We start from the raw sequence: 24,771 nt of genomic DNA, 5'->3' as shown, positions 1-24,771 counted from the left end.
GCTGCTGAAGGGCGCAGTTGGAAAGCAGCGTATGGAAAGTGAAGAAGAGGTGAAGCGGTGCCTGGGGACAGATGCGGCCTCTTGGCTGCCCCGTGAGTCGCTCCGGCTGTGGCTGCAGCCTGGCGGGCAGGAACTCGCCCTGCCTGGCTGTGAGGTGACACGGCAGCGCGGCTCTCCTCGCCGGGGACACCGCGGGCCGCAGGGAGGTGCGTGTGCCCGGGCATCGGAACCGCGGCCCCGGCGGGCACACAGGGGCAGCGCCGCGGCCCCGGCACGGAGCCGGAGCCGGAGCGCGTCCCGGGGGCGGCGGGCGGGGAAGGCGGCCGGGAGGCCGGGTGTGGAGGCCGGGTGGGGAGGCGGAGGGAGGGCGGGCGCGGGCGGCGCCGGCGGGAGGGGGACTCGGCAGCGGTGGCGGCCGGCGGAGCTCCGCGCTGCGCTTCTCCGGCCCCGCGAGGCGAAGCGAACGTGAGCCGCGGCGGGGCCGGGACGGACACCGAGAGCGGGGTAGGGAAGGAGCGGTGGCGCGGCGGGGCTGGCCCGGGCCGGCGGGCACCGTGGCACTTGTGCCCGGCCAGCCGGGCTCGCCCCGCCCCCCGTGGCGGCAGCGCTTAAGGGAGAACGGGGCGGGGGGCGGGAGCGCCGCTGCTCCGGCACCGGGGCTGCCGCTGGTGTGTGCCCGCGGTGCGTGCCCGTCGGTGCGTGCCCGTCGGTGCGTGCCTGCCGCTGTGTGCCCGCCGCTGTGTGCCTGCCGCTGTGTGCCTGCGCTGTGTGCCCATCGGTGTGTTCCCATCGGTGTGTTCCCATCGGTGTGTGCCCGCGCTGTGTGCCTGCCGCTGTGTGCCCATCGGCGTGTGCCGCCGGTGTGTGCCCGCGCTGTGTGCAGTCGGTGTGTGCCCGCGCTGTGTGCCCGCGGTGTGTGCCGTCGGTGTGTGCCTGCCGCTGCGTGCCCGTCGGTGCGTGCCCGCGGTGCGGGTGCGGTGCGGGTGCGGTGCCCCGCTCCGTCGGAGGAGTTCGCCGGCCGCGCTCCGCTGAGCGTTCCCGAGCGGCAGAGCTGCCACGGTCCGGCGTGCCCCGTTCCCGATGTAGCTCAGGAACGGAGGGGCTTCAGCGGCAGTTTGTACGACGGGCCCGCTTTTTTTTTCCTCTCCTTTTTTTTTTTTTTTTTTTTTTTTTCCCTTCTTTCCCCCTGCCTGGGGAGGTTTTGGTATTAGGAATGTCCTTGGAGTAGAGATGGGAGATAAAGCATAAAGTAACTTGCAGAATTGGTTTCTGAATTACGGTGCGTCTAGAAATGAAGTTTGTGCTTCAGCGAGGGCACTGGGAACTTGAAGGCTTCAGTGCTGCTTAGGTTAAAGCTTTGAAACGTGAATTTGTGGGAGTAGAATTGTTTAGAGGCACTAAGACATTGTTTTGAAAATAAATGTTTAAAAATGGAGCGTGATTATGATCTCAAAATGCTCCAGTTTCAGTATTTCACTTTTGACTGTGGTTGGGCTGGTTAAATACTGTCATTCTTGGAGTTTGTTGCAAAAACATTTGTTTAGCTTAGTTTAACCAACAGAATTGTTTGTATTGTTTATCTTACTATATGTATATAACCATGATATATTGTATACATTATTTTGTACGTATTATGCATGCAGAAGCTCTAAAATTCCTGTAGGCTGTATTTGCATTGTGTAATGCGTTCGGATAATTGTTTTACCATGTGAGTGATGAACTTAAAATGTGATGCCATATCATATCACTCAGAAAAGTGGAAAATTAGATTTGTACCGCAGACTAATATGGAATTTCTGCTTCAAATGCCATTTGAACAGTGGTATGCCTTTTACAGCATTGTGTATATTTGTTTTTATAATTGCAGATGCCTTTTGATTGCAAGACTGCTGAAATGCTTTGAGGGCTGCATCTCCTTTCCTAACCATGAACAGTTCAAAATCACCAGGGCTGGCTGGATTTGGAGTCTTGAAAAACACAACGTGCCACACGGAGAAAAAGATTTCAGTTTTCTTCTCAATAATCTTCATGACGGTGGGAATTTTGTCCAACAGTCTTGCAATAGTAATTCTCATGAAGGCATACCAGAGATTCAGACAGAAATCAAAAGCCTCCTTTTTGCTTCTTGCCAGTGGTTTGGTTGTCACAGATCTCTTCGGTCACCTCATCAATGGAGCCATTGCAGTGTTTGTGTATGCCTCAGATAAAGACTGGATTCGGTTTAACCAGTCCAACATTCTGTGCAGTGTTTTTGGCATCTGCATGGTTTTCTTTGGTTTGTGCCCACTCTTCCTGGGCAGTGTGATGGCTGTTGAACGGTGCATTGGAGTCACTAAGCCAATATTTCACTCTACAAAAATGACTTCTAGACATGTGAAAATGATGTTGACTATGGTATGTCTGTTTGCTGTTCTTATAGCTTTGCTGCCTATTCTTAGGTTTAGAGCCTACCAAATTCAAGCATCGAGGACCTGGTGCTTCTATAAAACAGAACATGTTGAGGACTGGGAAGACAGATTTTATCTCTTACTTTTTTCTTGCCTTGGGTTCCTGGCCCTTGCTATTTCATTCCTGTGCAATGCTGTCACAGGAATTACCCTCTTAAGAGTCAAATTTAAAAGTCAACAAAGACAAGGCAGATCTCATCATTTTGAAATGATCATTCAGCTCTTGGCTATAATGTGTGTTTCTTGCATTTGCTGGAGCCCATTCCTGGTAAGAGCATAATGTATTTGCCAATGTTTAATGCACATCACTGTATAAAAGTTATACTTTTTTGTCTCCAGGTTTTAAAGCACTTAAGTTGTGATAACAGCTCCACCCACTCAGTGATATTAATTTTATAGCATATTGGCCCGTAATGTATGTACCTATGCATCTATAAAAAACAGGTAGTTATTCTCCACTTCTGATCAATAATACACTAAACTAAATATATAGTGATTGTGAGGATTGCATTTCCAGTGCTGTGGAGCAGACAGTGGTAGAAGAATCACGGCTCAAATAATTCAGAACAAATTTTGAGCTCTTCCAAAAATTCAGTGAAATCTAGGATTGGAAAGTCTTTTTACTCTGTACAGTGTAAATAATTCTTTTATTTATGGCAGTCTGCTGTTATTTCAACAGTTTACTGCTACTTGTGAGCTTTGTTGGGGCAGGTTACAGTTAAGCACCTAAAAATCCTCCCTTCCATTATCAGGGTGTTAAGGTCTGAGTGTTTGGGTCATATTGAAAAACAGTGGTTGGCAGTGGGTTGAAATCAACATTTGGTTTAGACCTAAGCCAGCTGGGTTTGTAATGTGGACAGATGAACAGCAGAGCTGGTATGGGACTGTCTGTGGTGTGACTCCCAGAGGATCAGTGCTGGTGGTGCCTGCTCTGTCAGTGAGCAGGGTCAGAGGAGGTGGGATTGTGATATGAAGAATTTGACAGCTCCAGCTGTATCATGGCATTAGAAAGCTGGTGTTAGCTTTGTCTCCTTTTAGTGTAGCAAACTTGTCTGAAGAAATTTAGTTTTTTTGCTAGAGTTAGAGGGTTTAAATCACAAGTAACATGGAATCTTAATTTCTTCCCTAGAAGCAGGGTCTTTTAGTTTTCCAATGATATAAATGAGGAATTCTGGATTGAACTAACAAATACTGACATTTAAGTCTAAGATCTGTATCATATCCAGCTATATTTCATCTGCTCACTGCCTATGGTAGAGTCTGAAGTTACCTGAGTTAGTTAAAAATTAGTTACTGACACTAGCCTGGCTGCAGCAGTTTGGTGTCTGGCAGGTAGCATTTAATTAATCCAGTATCACTGGCCTCAAGGTGAGTATAGGTATGAATTTCTGCAATCACTGAAATGCACAAAAACTCCTTCAATTTTGTTCAAATCACGGAGAATTTTTCTAGTCTTGCTCTGCAGCATAGTTTAAATTCATGTTGGCTTCTGTCAGTGTTGTGGCTGTAGTGTGTGGAGCATAAACAAAGTTGTCAGAGCAGCAAGAGCAAGTTTTGTAGGGAACTTCTTTACAGTTATTCCAGACACCGTCTGAAGTTTGGGGCCTGCCACAGAATAGTTTTCAAAATTAGGATCTCATAGGATGACTTCACTTTCCATGAAAAAGCAGCATTATTATCCTCTGGTGACATTTGTTTTTATTTAAGTTAATTGTTCTTAAAAGCAGGGATTAATTTGGTTTTGCAAAACCTTTGGGTGTCAGAAGAGCTATAAACTTTTTTAGTTCAAAAGAGATATTTATTCAAAGCATCAAGGAAGACTAAATTACAACTACTATGGCTGATTTTGTTCTGCCATTCAGTTTTAATTATGATATATATTAAAGGTATATAACATTACAGTTTTAGAAATTGTGGCAATCTAATGAAATCACAGCACTACTTTTGTTAAAATATTTAACTTCATCTAAGTGGTTGTTGAAGATGAATTATTGGTCTAGCAGGAATTTTTTTTTCAGACCCTTTTTGGAGTTGGTGTTTGCATCAGTTCATGCAGGCCAGTGAACGAGATCTTGCTTAATTTTGGACTTGGTATTTTGTGGGACTGTGTTGCAGGGGGAAGTTGGTTCACAAGGAATTCTGATTCACTGGGTGGCAAATCTGCTGGTGCTTTTTGTGCCTGCCTGGCTTGAGATGCTTTGCCTCTGGATTTCTTTTGAAATGAGATGAGCCAAACTCAGCCTGGCGTTATGAAAAATAGTTCTGCCATATGGACAAATTTAGGTTAGAAAGGAAGGGTTTAAAAACCAAAAAAAGTAGATGTAGTGTGGGATTGGATTCTTGGAACAAAGTTTCAAGGAAGTAAGCAGTCAGTGTTTTAGCCAGAGAGTTTCAGTGGGAAATGAAATGGGACAGGGTCCTTTGTGGGTATTTCCTTTTGTAGCTGTTAGGATCATAGAGTTTATAATTTGCTGATTTATTTACCCATTACTTGTTTTGATAGCAACAGACTACAAACAGAATTACAAGTATGGTGTTAATTTAGCAAGTTTTTTGGCCTGCAGTAGAATAAAGTTTTGTCTGGAGCATACTGCTTGTGTGCTACATTGAAGTGAGCCAGGGTTTATCAAGTTACATGCTTTATGATTAACTGCTGGTTCAAACCTTCTTGTCTGATACATCTGAAAGGTCTCAGGGCTTTTAATTCATGAAAAGAGTGGTTTACATTCTGTAATATAATCAGCATATACCAAAGTAAGTATTTCTTGACATAAATATGAGTAGGTGTTCATAGGTGAAATTCTCTGGAAGAGGACGTAAATACATTCTTGTTCTGTGATTTGCTTCTTTAATTTTTTTTTCTCCAAGGTAAATCTAAAAGTCAGAATTTGAAGTCTAGCATTTGAATTGTGAATTCCACCTATGTTCTCTGTCCCAAAGAGTATACAGAACAAAATGTTTCTTGAGAGTCAATTGCCTCAAAGTAAACCAGAGTTACTAGAAACCAAACAAACTTCTGGAAGAGAAAGTGGAGGAAGGCAGTGCGTTCTGTACCACATGTGGTTTGCAGATACAAGAGTTTGGATTCATTTGGTGTTGGGGGGGTTCAATTTATTTATTTCCCTTCTGTTTTCAATCTAGTCTGGTATGTCCATTGACATATGTGTAGGGCTACCATAATCGAGTCTGTCCAATGCTGTAATCCAACTGCAGATTTACTTCACTGTTAGATTTTAAATTAATTTTTTTTTTTCCCCAAGTGGAGTTAATATTCAGACATTGTCACTGTCCTGTGATAAAATCATTTTCAGATGTCATTAGAGTCACAAGACCCTGGATTGTCTTTTATGCTGTCTGGTGTTGAGCTGAACTTGATTTCTGCATCTGCTCAGTGATAGTGAAGTTGTTTCGATGCCTATTTATATATGTGTGTAAATGTATAAATAGCTAACACTTAATATTATAAATAATAATATATAGCATTGTAATCAATCACTACCTCTGTCTTAAGATTCCTGAAGATATGGATGGAGCATTTTTGCCATGGCATGGCAATGTGGAGCTCTCCCCATGGCTCTTGGACAGGGACCTCTTTCTGATTTCTTTTTTTCCCTTTGGATTTCTTTCCCAAAGCTCCATCTCATCTATTTTTCAAAAATAAGCAGCTTTTTCACATTTTCTGCCACTGTGAGAGAATGTTTCCTTAATGAATTATAAGAATGAGAGGTGCTCCCTGCATCTTCCCTTATGGGGGAACACTGATGCCTTTTGAGGAGTTGAGAGCAGGAGAAAATGCACAAAAAAACCCCAAAAAATTGAATTCATGAGTTTTATAATAATATATGTAATCAGTGGTTTGCAGAGGCACATTTTTTTCTGACAGTCCAAATAATTTTGTTTTGTGATGGGTAATTCCAGGTAAATATGTTCTGAAGGTACTAACTTCAACTTCTCAGCTTTCTACATCCATTTGCTAAGGGTATGCCAATTTTGCTGGATGAATTTGGTCCCTAGGGGTAGGATTCCCCAAGCAAATAGCTGGCAGGAGCATTTTGTGACAAGCACCTCTGATGAAATACATTGTTATATAAAGCTGTTTTTTGGCTGTCCCTTGACGTCTGGCGTGTCATGAAACAGCTTGGTTTGGAGCCGTGCTTGTATGAGCAAATTCTGACATCCCTGTGTCGTATTCTGTAGGGCTCAAGGGATAAACATGTTATAAAATTTGTTTCTTTGGAGTAGCAAAGAGAACTGTCTGTAACTATGGGCAGGAGAGATTTATTTCAGAGTGAATTTATTTATAGGAACAAATTATGATACAGAGAAATTTCTAATCTTTTTCATATGTGAAACACAGCCTGAGAAAAATACTTTTACATTCAAATTCTTCTTGTTAAGATCTTTTTCCGTGCAGTTAACTGATTAATTTCATTCCAGTTTTACCTCCCCTCTGCTGCTGGAAATAGCCATTCCTGTTTTTATTGGAAAGAACTCTGTTTATTTCATATGAATAAATCAACTGATATTCAGTTGCTTTTTTTACTGCTGAGATTAATTTTTATCAGCCCCTTCCCATGTAATCTCTTCTCTTTCCAATTTGTTATGCTAATTTTGTCTCCCTGAACTCACTCTTTTTCTCATCCTCAGACTGTCTCATGCAGTGGGGCTTGATGACTGCTTGATGACTGCTTTTCGTGTTCAGCTTGTGATTTATTGAATTACTTCAACTCAGAGGCTGCAGGTGCTGCTCTGAGTGGTCCTTTCAGGCAGTGTGCTCTGGAGCTGGTGAGAAGCTGAGGTACTAACAGGGAGCTTCTCACTGGAATGCCCTTCCCATCCCACCCAAACCAGCGTTTGGGTGCAGAGCCAGGCTCAGGGCTGGAATCTGCTGAAGGAGGTCAGTTTGTTGCAGGTTTTACACTAAGCAACTTCTGGGCCATGTCCTTGTGGTTGAATGTAAAAGGTAATCGTCTGCATCTATGTTTTTGCATGTACAGCCTTGTATACACTTTGTCAGGTGTTCATACCTGTGTAACTCTTGAAGTCTCTCCCTCCATTCTTGTTTTCTGTCTTCTTTATTAAGGTGGCAGTTTAATTTCTGTTGCACTGCCTTATATGTGCAATGGACATCATATATATGAGCTCGCTGCTTTATTAATGCTGTTTGTATGCCTTCATTGCTGTTGTATTGTCCCTGCAGCTTAAGAGTTACTGAAAAATTTATCCCTTGTGCTCTTGTGACTGGTGATTTCTCAGAACCAGAAAGTGCAGCTGAGGAGAAGCAGGGAGATGTCCCAAGATGCAGGTCCATGTGAGGATTCACTTCTCATGTGGGGCTGAAGTGTATTACCTTACTATTTATTAGTCAAAGCTGTAGCTGTGAGCTTGTTGTGCCTGCACAGGCACTGTCAACAGGGAGAGTGATCTTTTCTTTTGAAAAAGAATAAATTAGGATTTCAATTTCCACAGGTGTGTTTCTGAAGAGTGAAGGAGGAGATACTCTTAAATATGTTCAGCTAACCTTGCAGCTTTCAATGCTGTTTCAAGGCTTTCAGAGGGGAAAACGACACTCACCTGTCCTTTTCAGGGCCTAGATTTTAAAGAAGATAATCAGTGATAATGACTATGCTTGTGCTGGCTTTGTCATTGAGTTCCTGCTGGAAGGTTTGTGTGCTGGCACCACACGAAGTCGGGATGCCCTGTCAGCAGCCGAGGTTTGTGAGGGCTGTGGGAGCCCCTCCCAGCTGCCTGGGGTAGGGCAGGTCTCCCGCGGGAGAGGGAACTCCTGGGCACTGCCAGTGCAGCCCTGAGGCTGGGGCCTGGCCCATGTCAGGGGCCCACTGCTGTCACAAGGGTTTTAATAAATGAACCGGTGTCGTGGGGAAAGGAAAAAAAGCTTTTAGCCAGCAGCAGGCCTGCTAGACATACCTCCTTAGCTCTAGCCTGCAGCACGGATACAGGGATAGCTGTTGGTGACTGTAGGTATTTTTCTTCCAGACCTTGCTGTGTCAGAGGAGATCAGGAGTGTCAGTTTGAATGAATAAAATGCTTCCTAAGTCCCTCCAAAAAAGAATTCCCGCGTTTGATTGTCTTTTTGAGCCAAATTAGAGGAAGGGCTCCCCCTCTGATCTTGGTCCTTTGATTGCTTGCTGAGTTTCTCAACAGATCCGTTACCTCTGCATATTCAACTGCTGTTCTTGCTTGAGTTTCTCCTAGTGTCTGAAAACTCAAGGTTAAATTGCTGAAAGATTACTGTCTTTGTTAATATTATGGACTAAAAGGTATTTTGAAATACATAACTCATTTTACAGGTTAAGAGGAAAGAGAACTCTCATTTTGATAGGAGTTTTTGTTAGTCTCAAGACAGAAGTTTCTTTCCAAGTTAGTTTCCCATGGAATAAGGTTTATTCAGCAGCTCAGACAATTTGAGTGTGCTGTTTGTCCCCAAGAAAATACTCCTGGAAAGAATTTGTGTGTGTTGGCAGAGAGAGTAACAAAGTTTAATACAATGTGTTTAAAAGTCCAACCCACCTGTTCAGATGTGTTTCTATGAAACCTTTGGGTAAGATGTTCTTAGTATTGGTTGTAGAGAACTTTCTTTAATTTCGTATTCTTGAGTGGCACAGCTGCCTAATTCCACCAGATTGATTACATGAGAACTGGAATGACATTAATTTTAGACTATACCTACCTAAAATGATACTGAATTTAGATTTTAAAAGTACTATTTGTGTGTTCAGAATTGGTCTCTTCCTACTGTCATCTTTTTACAGTACACAGAGATCTTACAGGCCTTCTCCTTTCTGAGAAACATGAATCATTTTAACAAAAATGTTTATAAGCATGGGCCAGGGTGTAGTTCATCATAGAGTGCTTAGAAAGTCTATAGTAATTGTGGCTATATTTGTAATTCAGGTGTTTACCTCCCCCTCAGAAGTCAGGGAGCTGAGATACTCTCAACAGGAAAGTGCTGGAGAAGAAATGGGCAGTAATGGGAGGAACCAGGGAAGGAAGGAGGGCTGAGATTGACATATTACCCTTTACCACAGGCTTCTGAGGAAGCATAAATAGAGTTTTTGTTATCTATGTTTACTTGTGCTGTTTGGAAAATTTTGCGTAAAGGCTTTTCTATTAATGCAGTGCCATCAGAATACAATAAGATTGTTTGTTTTGGAGAGAAAAAGTAAGGAAGGCAGGTTTCCAGTCATGTGAGAAAATGGCATTTTCAGAATAATGAGTTTCTGGTTTTCTCTCATAATTATTTGCTTCTTGATTTTTAAATTTAGATGTTACATACAGAATTAAACTATGAAACACAATATTTTGTTTCAAATAGGTATCAGTGACTTTCACAGAAAATGTGGATTGGTTTTATTTTTTTTCAATTTTGAAGTTGCCATCTCAAGAAATCAAATTCTTAAAACTTCACCAAAATAAATTTGCCATTCATAACCTTTCCTTGTTTGTTTCTGTTGGTTAAGTTTTTAGATTCTGTGTTTGATACTAAAAAGTAAGTCAGTTTGACATTCATTCCATTGTTTGAGATAAGAGAATTCTTCCTGTTTCCTAGATATTACACTTATTCAGGCATTTCTTACTTGAAAATATCATACACTGCATAGCCATCTTTGGAAAATGTCATACATGGCATAACCATTTTTGGATGGTTATTTTAGGAAAGCTGTCTTTCCTGACTATCTAAACACTTTAAATGGTAAAGTTGTTGCTGAAAAAATCTCAGGGAGTAACACACTCACATGGAAAAACTCCAGAAGGTCCTTCATCCTCCCCAGTTTTAATGACAGACATCAGGGTGTAATACACATTCATGTACTCTGTGAGAGAATTTTTATTATTATAATTATTATGGTGTTAATTGACAATCTGAGGTGTAGCATGGTGCTTTCTAGCACAAGTTACTTGTGTCCTTGGTGCTGTAGAGTTGGTTGATGTCTGAGAGGAATTGCTGAGTTGCAGTTTGGGTTGAGGCTCCCTGGGGATGGAGGTTCCCTGTGTGTGCACAGTGCAGAACCCAGCACAGCCTCTGTGGGTGTGCTTTTGGAAACAGCAGTGCTCAGGGAGCAGAGCTCCCTCTTTCTTTGGGATTCATTTTCGAATTGGGTGAGGTGGAATAGATGAACAGTGGAATGAACTGGAGATGCTCTGGAGGTACTGCACCATCTCCTGCTGTCCTGGACCTGTGTGCTGCCCCTCAGGAGGTTTGGGCTCCCAAAGTTACAGGGGTGGGGTAGGATGGAAAGGATGTAGTGAATCTGCTCAAGTAACCTTGTGATGACTGAAATCAGGACATGAGTGGGGAGAAAGACTCTTGTGCTGGGAGGGATGTGACCCACTATATTCCCATCTGCTTCACTGCATGGAAGGAGAGAAAGAGAAGCAGGAAGGAGTAAGTGGTAGCAGTTTGTTTTAGGATTTACAGTTCATTAGTGAATTGGAAATAAAAGTTTAATCCACCTTTTACCAGAGGTGTGCATTTGCAGGAGTAATGAGAAATAAATCACTTTTAAATGGAGACTTGATTTTTCTCTTCCATTCTCCTCCTGAAAGGTGGTTGAGCACAATAGGCCCTTGCAATTTATTTGCCAACATAAAAGAAAAAGGTAATTGCAAATTATATACTTCAACTTGGTAGATATATTGCAATTCATTAGTTTTGATATTTCTGATCATAGCTGCTTAGTTTACTCCTTCAGAGTGATACACAGAATAAGTCACTTTAAGAAAGGTGACATAAAAAGAGTGACAGGAAAGCAATGCATCGTGCCTTCTTTTGCCTCCAGTCAGATTCCTTCAAACACCACAGAGCAGACAGTTCTAAGTCATTAGGTGACTGTGACTCCAGTCCATCTCCAACAAGGACAGGATCACCAGTGGAGATTCAAGTAGAAATTAGGAAAACATCTCTTCCTTGAAAGGGTGATGAGGCATTGGAATAGGCTGCCCAGGGAAGTGCTGGAATCACCATCCCTGGAAGTGTTCAAAAGGCATGTGGATGTGGTACTTGGGCATATGGAAAAGGTTTTGTGTGGGCATGGTGGTGCTGGGGTAGTGGTTGGACTTGATGACTGTAGAGGTCTCTTCCAACTTTTCCAGCCTGTTCTATGGTAATGGATCTCTGCAGCTCCTCTTCCCCCAGGCTGTCTGTATATTGTCACTTTTTTCTTCATTCAGACAGTTCTCTTCCTCCCCAGTATCGTGTGTTACTTGTCAATCTTTCTTGGGATATTTGTAGGGTATTAGTGGGAGAAGTTCTGTCACTCCTAAACAAATTAAAATATTTATCTAAGCAATAAAATATGGGGTTTTTTTCCAAATGAGTGTGAAAACCTGGAAAAGCAAAGCAACAACAGAGAAGTAATAGATAATTTCTAGGGTTTGAAGCTTTATCCAACTGACACTAATGGAAGAATACATAAATCCCAAATACTTACAGACCTTGCCTTCCTAAATACTTAAGGATGGTCCTTATTGTAGATATTAGACACACTCTGTTGTTTCTGAACTTTAAAATTGTCATGTAAAGCTTCTCTAGCATTGCTGGGTAAAGAATATTTTAATTTTGTGCAAGAGGTTTTTTGATATAGGCTTTGTTCTTAGGCAGGAATACATTCCTCATGCTGTGGAAACAGGCTTTCTTGCAGCTTTAAAGCATGTAGCTCAGGAAACAGCTTGTTTCTTTGACTTTGGTATGGATGCTATGTCTTTTCATTATGAAGGAGTCATCTTCTGTTTCCAATGCTAGAATCTTTTCTACCCATACCCACAATGCTTTCCTTTCAAATGAGTTATCAATTAAGCTGTGAGAGTAATTGCATTGCTAGCTAGTTGAACTGAAGTATTTCTTACTTTGATGGCAGGGAAAGGAAATAAAGATCGAGGATTGTCCATCCAAGATAGAAATACTTGGATTATTTAGGAGAAACAAAGAGGTGACCCTGAATGCTTTATTCAAGCCCAACATGAATTTATCCTACTGAAAAACTGATGCAAGATAGGTAATGTCTAAGGGGAAAGTTGACAGAAAATAAAAACTTCACTTTCATTTAATGTTTTCAAGTTCATGCACACAGACCTGCCCCTGCCCTCTGGTTATGAGGCTTACTTCATAATTTCTTTCCTGTCAACTTCAGTGAGAAATTGCCTGGTCACAGACTAGGCTGTGTCTGAGAAAGGAATACGAGAAAATCTTTTTTATTTGCTTTGTGAAAAATATTGTCTTTTCCAGTTTTCTCTCTACTTTTTGGACTTTTCCCACCTCTTTCACACCTCTGTAGCTTAACAATACCTTCAAAATGTTTATGCAGTTCCTTTTTGAGGGGGGCAAATAGTGAGCCAGTGGATCCACTCTTAATTTTTAGTGTCATTATTATTTTATCACAGAAATACACATGAGAGAAAAGGAGACTCCCTTTTTCTGCTGCTACTTCTCAGGAGCTGATCCTGCCAAATTGTACATAAGGAATTACCACATATGCTCTTAAAAGTACCCTCTGGGCTCTAATGTGGTGGAAAGCTGGCTCATATATTTTGTTGTCTACAATACCTTTTTAAATTGGCATTTTTTAATAAAATCACTATGCTCAGTCAGAATTTAATTGCTAAGCTAAGTGATCATCTGGTATATAAAAGTTGAAGATACAGTTAATGTTTTTCTTTTAGAAAGGGAAAGAAAAACATTAGGGGAACAACATGCAGATCTAGAACATAAAAAGCATTATGTGGCATAAGTAGAAGAGTGTGTGTACTAATATTTTGATGGCAGAAGTGGTGCACTGCATATTGTTCTTGGAAGCTCTTGTTTTTAAACTGACTTGCAGAATCACATAAAAAATAAAACGAAGCATATACTCAACTTTGTTGCAACAAATGCTTGGCTTGTATGCTGCAAGATCAATACCGCAATGGCACAGGCAATTTGCTGGCAGTGTTTCTTTTTTAACAGCTCTGCTTGTGAGATATAAAATGGTACATAAAATGTGAAGATATATGCATTTTTATTTCTTTCTCACACTATTTTGCAAATTTATTTTCTTAAGGTCTGTGTTTATAGAGTACTACAAAATGGATCCTGTAAGATCCCTTGCCTGTTAGGCTGGAGCTGCTTTTGTAAAATGAAAAGCAAAAGTTCCAAAGACTCTAGAAATTCAAAAGAAGTGTATATTTTTTGTTTCAGTGGATTGGGACATAATCAGTGAAGTTCTGCCTTGAAACCTCTGTGGTTTAGAAGAAGGGGATTTGCACCTCAGGGTTCGACATAGGCAACAGTGACAAAATAGAAGTGTTCTGCAAATACTGAAAAATCCATGGACTTCCTTCCATTAATGGAAATCCTCAGAATGGCTTGTAAGGAAATCCAAAGGAAGAGGCTTGGGAGGGTCTGCAAGGTTCCCACAGGGGAGTCTGAGGGCTGAGCTGCAGAAGACAAGAATTTCCGATATTTGTCTGTTCTGCTTTCCATGTCAATCTCTTGGTGACTGGGTTTTACCCAGCTTCCTGAAGTCAAGGATAGAACCTGGATTTAGAGCCTGTGAGGTGAAATGCATCAAAGTCCCATTTCTGTCTTATTTCTTAACTAGCTCTAAAGTCAGCTGCTTGTTTTGACTGGCTGTCCTTGAGTACTAACAGGAATGTGACTAAGCAGCACAGCCTTTGAGCCTATTGGTTGTTCTTGTGTAGATCCAATTGAAAGGAAAATTAAATTAGTGCTGTTTATGTTTGGAGAGTGGTGTGAAGCCTTGAAGCAATTTTGTTTGTTTATTGCCCTGAGCTTTGTCCCTAAGGGAAATGGTAATTCTCTGATGCTGTCTGCTAGGTGCAGAATTGAAGAAGTCAACAATTTCATAACGTTTAAAAAAATTTTCCATCAGACTTTCTGGATCTTGCAAAGTGAGCTTTGGTTTTAATGAAGTTTAAGATTGGACAAAAAGTATGTAGAAGTTTAATGTACTGTGCCAAGTCCTTCCTTGACACAATCTGATTTCTCTTTCTGTATTTTTAGGAACACTGAATTCTCAGGTCCTTTCTTAAGCCATTAAGGACTGGTATGAGTCAGAGTAACTTTATATCTTTCAAGCAGGTACCCTTGGTTTAAAAAATTGCTTTTAAAGTTATGCTTTTATAGTACCTTTTATAAAGAAAGTTTGAATTGTCATAGTTACATCATGTGATTTTTTTTTTTTTGCAAACCAGGGAGACATACTACAGCTGTCTTCATATAAACAGTGGATAAATCAGCAGAGTGCTACTTGGACTCTTACATTTCTAAATATGTTAGAAAATGCCATGAGTTACGTGTATTATTTACCAGCTGGGGATTAATTTTTTGAGTCATGCTGCTGAATCTGCATGAATATTAACTTCAGTTGTAGAGATCAAAGGTGATGAGATGTGATGCAATAGTGTTGCCTCTTCCCCACTTGGGTACTGCTGCCTACAGAGGACAGAATTCCTTTGTCATACCAGCCTGGTGGATCTGCAGGGAAGGGAAAAAAGGGTTTGAATTGGTTCCCTGACTTTGAACCAATTATTGACCTCTAATACTCAAAAAAGAAGAATTGAAGTGTTCTTTTTGTGCCCGTGGAGGTGGTCCCACTTTCGAGAGTCCACTTGGCAGTGCACCAAGTCCTGGTGGCAATTTCTGAGCTGATGACTTGAACCATTTCAGTGACACGAATTTCTCACACCCAGGGAGAAAATCCAGACTGTCTGCATGTTTTGCTTCAATGAAATCCTTTATTAAACAGCTGGTAGTGTATTATCCTTTTTATAAGCTATGGTTTCAAACTGACTTTGGAACAGTATTTTAAGAATTTAAATTTAAATAAGTAGACTATGAAAATGTGAGAGAAATAATAATTTATATTAGCTTCATTCCATTCCACCCCTCTTCCGCTGAAGTTCAAGTCTTGTTCTAGAAATCAGCAGATGATTTTAGAAAGGCTCCAGAACAAAGTCTCCTCTTTGCACAGTTGCTTGCAGTTTTCTTACATGATTTTTCTGAAGATGTGATGAGCCCCCAGAACAGGGCAGTCTCTTTGGAGGAGGGAGAATCTCTCTCACTTCATACTCAAAGTGATGGCAACATGTCCTGCTGCTCTGCCACAAGTGCTTAAGCATAAAAATGCTTGTGCTCAGGGCTGCAGTGAGATTCTCTGTCCTGTTCTGTTTCTGTATGGAAATCTTGCCTCTCAGAACTTCAGAAAGCTTTTATATTAGTTTTAGAGATATAAGAAAGAAAATATTTTTCATTTCTGCATAATACTCCCAAATAATGTTAGTAATATGGTTAAGAAAATCCTATAAAACAGAATTTGTAGGTAATTACATTTTATCTTATTATTTCTAATCCCAGGAGTACAGCTGAGTTGCTTAAACGTGTGTCTGTGTACATAAGCTCTACTTGCTCTGTGTGAATTTAGATGGATTATTTTTTGTATGTCTGATGTTCAGAAGAGACAACTGAAATGTTCTGGATGAAGCTTCTCCAAGTCAGAATCCATAGATTATGTGTCAGTTTTCCTTGTTGTCCTGATTTACTTCATGCAAATCCATAATCAAAGCAGAAGTTGTTTATGTTGAACAGCAAATTAATAGATTCACTTAGAGGTGATTACTTCTAAATGCAAATTACTTCTAAATGCAAACACTTCTCACAAGTGTTCTAGGTAACATGAGAAAATAAGTTTTACAAAGTCTGGATGGAGCTATTTTTCCTTATTAGCAACATCTAGTGCTTTTTTGTCTGGACATGAAATTGCATTGGATTTGGCATTTGTTAACTTCAGAGAATGTGAGAGAGGAACAACAAATGAATTTTTAAGTACATCAGATTAGTGGCTTGTATGTCTGTATTAAGTCAAACATGCTGGATGGGATAAGGACATTGGTCTGTGAGCTCTGTTGAGCTGTCATTTCTGCCCAGTCCTTTTTGCAGAGTAAGGAGTATTCTGTCTGAGTTTGCCTTGTGGTATTGGACCTCTAATAAATAAAATGTAGACTGTCCTGAAAAAACATCCCATGTGAAGCCAAAGGAGCTGTTCAAGTTTGGGTGGGCTGCTGATGTCAGAGAGGAATGTGCCCAGTGGTTGTGGGTGAAGAGCAGATTCAGGGAACTGGCTTGTGTTTGTGTTGGCTTGGTGCTCAGACATTCCTCCTCCTCCCCACACCAGTTCCCAGCTGCGTTCCTGCCAGTCCTACCAGCGTCCTCAGCAATGTTCCTGGGGGCTTCCTTTGCTGCTTCCATGGAAGCCATACAGAAACACTCCATCAAATGCTTCATCAAACAAGTTGAGTGTCCTTTTATGTGTTCACTTTGTGCCATTCAAGCTTATACTCAGATGTGGTGACCTGCAAGCTATAGGAAATATAGCTATAGGTCTGGAAATAGAGAGAAGCATTTAAAAAGAAGTAAAATAGGTTTGTTGGCATGTTGAGCTTTAGGTTTCTCCATTCATTATTACTTTTTAGTTTTGCTGTTGAGTTTCTTTTCAGGGCATCTTTTTGAAACTACAACCTTGCACATGGACAGCCTGACCCTACTTCTCATTGCCCAATAAATTAGTGTGCTCAGAGCATCAGTTGTAAAATATCCTGTTTCTTAGTTAAATAGCTGCAGTGCTTTAAAGGCTTTGGAACAAAAAGCCTTACAGTGTTTCATCGTTCTACCAAAAAAGTCTTTGTGTGGTTTTAGCATTACTAATAGGGAGAGATAATTTACCATCTTCTGGCAGATTCCTGGCTTGGCAGATCAGGCTTTCCTCACACAGGAACTCAGGTTACAAACGCCCAGTGGCAGCCAGCCTGTAAAGGAGGTATCTGCAGGGCAGGAGTCCCAGTGGCCTGAGTTTCCCTGGGGCTGTGTCCCTGCAGAACAAGGGGGTCAGAGCCACACCTTGCTGGGCTGGTGTGGCCCTTGGGTATCCTCTGCCAGATGCTGCCCTGCTGAGCTGGTCTGGAATTCCTCCATGTGGAATTATTGGCTCTGGCAGTGTTGTTGCTGCTGGAGGTCTGTCCATGTGTAGCATTTCCAGAGGTGAATGAAACCCTCTGTGTCTCCACTGAGAGTAGCTTTTGTCACCATAGCTTGAATTTTCCCACAGACCTCTAAATCAATAAATTGTGTTCTGCTGCAGCATAAAAACCGCAAATCTTCTTCTTGAAGTCAAGGTACTGTGTTCCTTATGCAGCCTTTAATTAGGAAAACGTGAAAAAATAAATAGCTGTTACGAAAACATGCTGACCTACAAGTGGATTCTGTCCTTGAGAAAATCCATTTCTGGAACAGTCTTGGCACGCTTTGTTAGATCAAATTCTGGATTAAGTTTTTACTTGTTGCTCAGATCAATCCCTTGTTTTGGAGGGTGTTCCCTGGAAGGTTACCATCCTCTGCTTAAAGTTCAGCAGAAGTAATTCAGGGCATGCACACGTGTGTCCTTTGTAAAACATTAGAGGATTTCTAGGATGATAAATTTTGTAAGTATTTACATTGCAGTTTGGGATGCACTGATGCTGTGAAGGTGTGAAGATTAGAGGCAACATTGAAACGATTTTACTCATTTACATGCTCTCTTTGTATGTTTTTTAATGTAAATTTACAATACTTGATTTTCAGGTAATTTAAATGAGTGTTTAAATGTGGTTTTTGATGCACAATTCTAAACTATTGCCCTTTGTCAGGTGGCCATGGCCAGAATTGGGCTTAGGGAAGGCCGCTCAGAGGACGCGTGTGAGACGCTCCTGTTCGCCCTGCGCATGGCCACGTGGAACCAGATCCTGGACCCCTGGGTGTACATCCTGCTGCGCAAGGCTGTCCTCAGGAACCTCTGCAAGATCACCAGCGGCTGCTGCGGCGTGCACGTCATCAACTTACACATGTGGGAGCTCAGCTCCATCAAGAATTCCCTGAAGGTTGCAGCGATATCAGAGTCACCAGGAAGTTCCAAACAGATAAACCTCCAGCCTCTCAGCTCCATGGGACGATAAAGTTGAACTGAAAGTTAAACTGAAGTTTAACTATGGAGAGATGATGGAGGCAATGCTCCTACATGGGCAGTACTTTAAAATGAATTCCAAGGCTCAGTGGTTTGGCATTTGTTTTAAATTGTGAGTGGTTTGCTATTGCTGCTTACCAGTTTGATATTGCTACTCCAAAAGATGCCCTTGAATGTTTTAATTCACTTCAGTACATGGAAGGGAAAAATACAGATGATTTAACATTCCAGTACCAGATTTGGAAGGGATGTATTCTAAAGTGAAAAGGGCTCCTTATAACACTCCCCACCAAGCCTTTCACATTGACAGGCTTTTTAAAAGGGCAGAAGTGATCGCCAGGGTGATTTTTAAAAGGGGTAGATTTTTTCTACCAGAGATACCCTCAAATCCTTTGCAGAGTCACTGTTTTCTAGAATAAAGTCAAGCATCCTTTCCATAAGGGTATTCTGTGTTCCTAGGCGTTGAATTTACCAATTGTATATATAAAAGACATTTTGCTTATGCCCAGTTTATTAAATGATCCACTGTGCTTGGTTCATTGACTTGATCTCTTAATTATTTACTGTTCCATGAGTTTTTGGGAGAGCTGTGAACTCTGCATCAGTGTTAGTGTTCCTTTGAAATCACTGACAAAACCTGAGGTTCCCTTTGGGAACAGAGAAGCAGATGAGCTCAGCTTCCTTACAGTTACGTTTTGAGGTGTATTGGTGAGCTTTTAGTCCTTTCAGCAATTCTGTTGAAACTAACAGGCATAAAGCAGTGGTTAGTCTGTGAAAACAGTAGTTTCCCCCTCCCTCCTGAATTGAAGGATGATCCTGGCAGCGTTCCCCTGGTGCTTGTACTGAAATACCCATGTGGTACATCTGCTTCATTTGTCAAAGGTCACACGTGTGTCATGAACGTGTGTGACCAAATGAGCACCTCTGCAGGGAACTGCTTTGGGAGCAGGGTTTAGTGTGTGAGAGCAAACTGAATGCTCAGTTTTTGCAGGGTCTGTGTCTGAAGAGCTGAGAGCGTTCAATAACTTGAAGGTACCAGAAGATTTTCAGGACAGCTTCACACAGAAGGCCCTTCACCTTTAATGCTGCTAAAAGAAGCTTTGGTTTTTGTGACTGTATGCTGTTCAGAAGCCAAAAATGAGAGATATTGTTTTAAGATAGGTCTGTGTTATTTTTTACCTACTTAACTTCAAATAACTACATTAGTGAAGTGTTGGTATATTTGAACAAAGTAGTTAAAAACAGATTCACTAAGAAGACAGTCTGAGGGACCAAAACTATTCACAAAGTACAAATTCATATTGTATGTGAGAATAGTTTGTAAGTCAGAAAATAAAAACCCAAAAGGTTTAAATGTTTCTTTTTTTTTTAAATTTTTTAAAGCTATTTCCTTTTTGTTTTAAAAAGGTTGAAAAATAAGTGGGTTAAATAACCCTGTACTAAAATGGCTTTATTTACCCTGAAGAATTTCTGTATGTGATTTTTTTTCTCAGTCATAGGGCTGATAAATGGTGGACAGATTTGATGCTGGTATAAGTTCTGCACTATTGCTTCATGTGAGTTCTGCTGAAATCTGGAAGCATTCAGTCAGTGCTCAACGTGGCTTTTTCATTTTGTAGAATGTGATGTCAGTGTATCTGTTGACGTAAATTATTTGTTCCCTATGGAAGATTGTTGTTTTAGCAGCTGCAAAATAATGTTGGTCCGTAAATTCTTGAGATATTTGATTCGTGAATGAAGCTTGAAAATGTTCCATTTTGTTGTGTGAATAAATAAATGTAGCTTATGTTGTTCACTCTGTTTGGCTTGTAAAACAACAGAGCAAAGTTTATATGTATATGTGATTTCTTATATTTTGTGTACTGATACACATTGACTGTAAATTGCAAAGCCTCATTAAAGTTACCAAACTGTATCCTGAGAGTTAAGGTGCTTTTGTGTAACCAAAAAGATGATCCTGAGTTATTAAAAATAATCCTTATGACAAAAAGCATCACACTGGATTCAAGCCAACCACTACCATTCCTGTGTGTGAAGGCAGAGGAGAGGCCAGTGGGAATTCGAGTTAGAGGTGCCAGTGCTTGCACGTGGCCAGGGCACGGTGGTCTGAGGCAGTTCTGATAACCCATGCTTAGAAAATGTAAATAAAAGTGGAACTGAGGTAGTTTGGTGCTTGGGATGAAAGTGTTTTTATCCAAGTATCTGCCTGTGTTTCACATACACTATGAAAAAATGGTGAGTTTTGCTGTTGCTATTTTGCCTTGCTCAGTGATGTGGCAGCCTGCAGAGGCAGCTCAGGATACAGTCACCCAAGGACCTGTTACACTGAAAGTGATTGGATTGTCATTGCATTTCATTTCATCTCACAGAAGAGCCAGCAACGTGCTGGGTTGTATGATTAGCAAGTTATATGTTTTATGGAATATGAGATTATTAAAAAACCAGTGGGATGGCTTCACATTAGGATGTGAGCATTGCCCAGGCAGGGAGCAAAGGACAGTGTGCTTAGGGATGTGCTGATGGTCTCTTTAGAAGTTGGCTAACGATGCGAGCAGTCGTGAGCTGCCTGTTTACTGCTGGCAGTAATTAGTGCCTCCAGAGCAGGCAGGGGCAATAAGTGCTCTGGTGGGAAGAAAGTGAATCTCATTTCTGACTAATGACTGAGGAAATCCTCAGGGTGGGAGAATATTTTAATCTAATTGGGATTTTAAGCAACAGCAGGCTATATAAGGAAGCACTTTATCCTGAAATGAAGTCCTAGCCTGGGCTGAGCCAATGTGCTGAGGAAAGAAACCATCAGTAACCAGTTGCTCATCACAGGGATTATGCAATACCTGTAGTTTGTTACCTGGATACAAAGATGGAGAGCAAGGTTCAAGGTCTTTTAGATGTGATTCTTGAGACAAAGGGTTCACCTTGTGGGTTTATTATCAGATTTCTGTGTATTAAGTGTTCCTATTCAGTTTGATATGTGAGCAGCAATTTCAGGAATAGCAATATGTACCAGTCCTGTAGCCATGGTGATGCTTTAGGACAAGATGTTGGGACCTTTCAGATGTGCCTTACCTGCATTGCACTGCTCCAGGATGTTACAGGTAACTCAGAACTTCACTGAATAACAGCATAGATTGGAATGAGATTTAATTTTCTTGGGAAAATGCTCAAATGCCAAGGGAATTTACAATGCCTCTGGTGACTTTTATTGCTTCCTTAAAAAAATCAATGCTTTTCAGTTTTAACTTCTGCAATCTGCCATCATAAAAAATGGTGGTCTTTCATTTCAGCAAACAACTTTCTATTAAGGGTTGCTGCATGATATTGAAGAAAGTATTTTCTCTTTTAACAGACAATGTTTTCCTGCTGAATGTCAGTTAATTTTGATACTTACTAGGAAATTTTTAAATATTAATAGTGTAATGCTGTTTCAAAAGGGAGGTAAAAGAGGGGCTGTTTAAAATGCATTTTGTGTTCTTGAGATAACCTCAAGTTTACTGCTATGGTGAGGAATAGCTGCAAGGAGCAAACCCAATCATGAGTTCCAATACCCCTTGGCCATCAGCTTCTATTGAGGGTGTATCTCAGGTGGAAAATATTGCCCATTAAAGCTGTGCTGATTGGTTCAATAACAACATGCTTTTTATTCTAATAAAATGACTGTTTATAGGTGTGTTGCTCCTTGCCAGTGGCTGCAGCAGTGTGGGAGTGGTGGTGGCAGGTATTGTGTGTCTTGGACACTGGAGCAGGGCAAACAATGGTTAGAATATTATATTTGCTTCTCTGCATGGAACAGCCCCTATCACAACTTGCTTTCTGGTGGCCATTAATACATCCAGTGGGATAATTTGGAGGGAGACCTTCTTATGTTCTAAACAGATCAATTCAGATCATCAAGTAAACTGCTCTCCCTACACCAAAATGGTTGCTGTTGATTTTACTCAGTTGTTTTGGGACCCCATGCCCTTGGTGGGAGGAGGTCAGGCTAATGAGCAAGACCCTACACTTGCTTATCATTAGAGATCCTTGAATGTAACTCACAGGTTCTTTAACTCATAGTTTCTTCAACTCATGGTTTCTTCAGGCTTTCCCAAGCTTTCCTGGTTATTTCATTAGGTCTCATTTTTTTTTGCTGAAGGCTGAAAAGCAATGATACTTGCATGTCTTTATCATCTGTTATTGGTAAGTACTAACCCATACTTTTTCTGTTTTCCAGTTCACTTTAACAGTGTCTGGGAAATCAAAGCATGTTTGCAGTCTGACCCTTCTGTAGCTGATGCTCAGCTTTTGTGCAGATGGGTGCAATACACACATGTGGTCCACAACTTCTGGCTCAAGTATCTTGAATGCTCTCTGTGAGTACAAAGTTTGTTGGTTTGTGATTTTTTTGTTCCCTTAAGGGTTGCCATAGGAAAAAGTTCCATGTGGGGAAATGCAGAAGTGATTTTTGTTTAGAAGAGGTAGGCAGGGAAGTTGAGGAACAGATCTGCTGGTAGAAACAGGGATTTGGGCAGAGCCTGAAAATTGTGCAAGCCCTAAACCATGAGGTCTTAGTCAGTACAATTTATTCATAAGAAACAGAAAACAAACAAACATAATATTTGCAGCAAGTTACAGGAAGAATTAATAACACAAAAATGCCAAAGGTTGGGTGAATGACAATTGCTTGCTGTAATAGATGTGACCCTCCTCGTGTGGGGAAAAGCTTCCTGTAAACACTTGAGGAACTCCAAGTGGTGATGCTTTAAGAACAAACCCACTTGTCCCTTTCTACTGCCTCCTGTAAACAAAATGACGTCTAGAGTGATTGGACAATGGTTAAATATTAAAAATATAATTTCAAATGCAATTTTAATTGTTTATAATTAGGATAAGTTAAAGATGACACGTCTATGAAAGACTTGGTTTCTTAGCAACACATTCATGGAGTCTTTAAAAAAAGTTTTGTGGCTGCAGGAATATAAACATGTATCTATCTAGCTGTTTAATTTCAGCACCATGGTTGCAAAATAAATACTTTCTACAGAAGTTTATAAAAATAAATCCATTTCATTTTTTTTTAAACAACCTTACTTTCAGTAGGAGGTTAGCAAGTTAAAATATTGAGGCAAAAAATTGTTACAGTATAACATCCCTACGAAGCAGCTGCCCTTCCCAGGGAAATTTATGTGTGTGTATCTAATTTCTTCTGAAGGCAGAAAAATACTTTGAATTCTGTTGTAATTCATAAAAAAGGTATTTGTAATCTGAATCAATTTCTTTTTTGGATTGCATCTTTCAGTCCTATTTTCACTTCAGGCATGCTGAAGGCAGAGCTGTGGGAAGTGAGGGCTCCAGCAGGGGAATGTAGAACAGTCCATACCCAAGCAGCCTGGTAGCCTAGAGTGGGACTTTTGCAATGACACTTGGACAAGTGAGAAAGTCTGAATTTAATTTCAGGATTCAAATTTATTTTTATAATTCCTGAAAAGCAGAGACTTCCAATAATTTCTAGGATACCTTTTATGCATGAAGTTCCCCAGATGCCTGAAACATTACATGTCGTCTGCTGCTCCTGGTCTGTGTGACACAGGCTCAAGAGTAAGATGAAGAAGACAGAACTTTAATCCATGATTGCCCAGAACAATTCAAGCCCTGCTTTCTAAAATGGTAATTTGACATTTTTCATCTCTGTTGAAGATACTCTGTTTTGTCTTTAAACTGAAAGAGGGAAGATTTAGATTAGATATTGGGAAGAAATTCTTTCCTGTGAGGGTGGTGAGGCACTAGCACAGTTCCCAAGGAAAATGTGGGTGCCCCATCCCTGGAAGTGTTCAAGATCAGATTGTGCACGGCTCTGAGCCACCTGGTGTGGTGGAAGGTTGTTTTCTGCTTCTTGCATGAATTCTCAGCCATGCATCCCAAATCAGACTTGTCATCACTGCAGCTAATTCCAATCTGTGTTTGTGGCTGGTATAACAGAATTTATTGTTGCTGAACTTACTTTTCTTACTCGTGCCTTCTGACAAAATCTTTGGTGCACTCTGTATTTCTGGTAAGTTTTTTGTGGTTGCTCTTCTTGCAGCTGTGTTGCCTGCAACTGTGGGACTTCAGCAGCAATCCCCTTTAGTTTCAACTTCGAGCAGTCCAAACCAAATAACCTCTTTGACTGCACATCCTGAAACATTTAACAGAGCACATTAATGTTGCTCCTTTATTGTTTTACGTCATCTCCTAGAAGAGAATGGTCACTTTTATGAGGATGTGAGGGCAGTATCAAATTTTAAACAACATAAAATAAAATATCTCCTTCAGATTTGTCTCCTCCAAATGCACTAAAG

At 40.9% G+C, this 24,771-nt stretch overlaps 1 protein-coding gene across 10 annotated transcripts; it reads left to right on the top strand.

The window, feature by feature from the left end:
- Positions 1–20,372, top strand: PTGFR (prostaglandin F receptor). 10 transcript variants are annotated; one of them, XM_077182338.1, is made up of 3 exons: positions 1–206; positions 1,868–2,715; positions 18,144–20,372. In XM_077182338.1, the coding sequence occupies exons 2-3, from the start codon at positions 1,927–1,929 to the stop codon at positions 18,447–18,449; spliced, it is 1,095 nt and encodes a 364-aa protein (XP_077038453.1). In that variant the 5' UTR covers positions 1–206; positions 1,868–1,926; the 3' UTR covers positions 18,450–20,372. The 10 variants fall into 10 exon arrangements, with proteins under 10 accessions (XP_077038453.1, XP_077038459.1, XP_077038462.1 ...); XM_077182344.1 differs by lacking the exon at positions 1–206 and adding an exon at positions 235–335; XM_077182347.1 differs by lacking the exon at positions 1–206 and adding an exon at positions 377–504 and having other exon boundaries at positions 1,868–2,034.
- Positions 20,373–24,771: the final 4,399 nt, after the last annotated feature.

Source organism: Agelaius phoeniceus, chromosome 8 (assembly GCF_051311805.1).
Source record: "Agelaius phoeniceus isolate bAgePho1 chromosome 8, bAgePho1.hap1, whole genome shotgun sequence".
NCBI lineage: Eukaryota > Metazoa > Chordata > Aves > Passeriformes > Icteridae > Agelaius > Agelaius phoeniceus.
The sequence above is the reverse complement of the archived record's forward strand: the minus strand, read 5'-3'. Positions and strand labels throughout refer to the sequence as shown.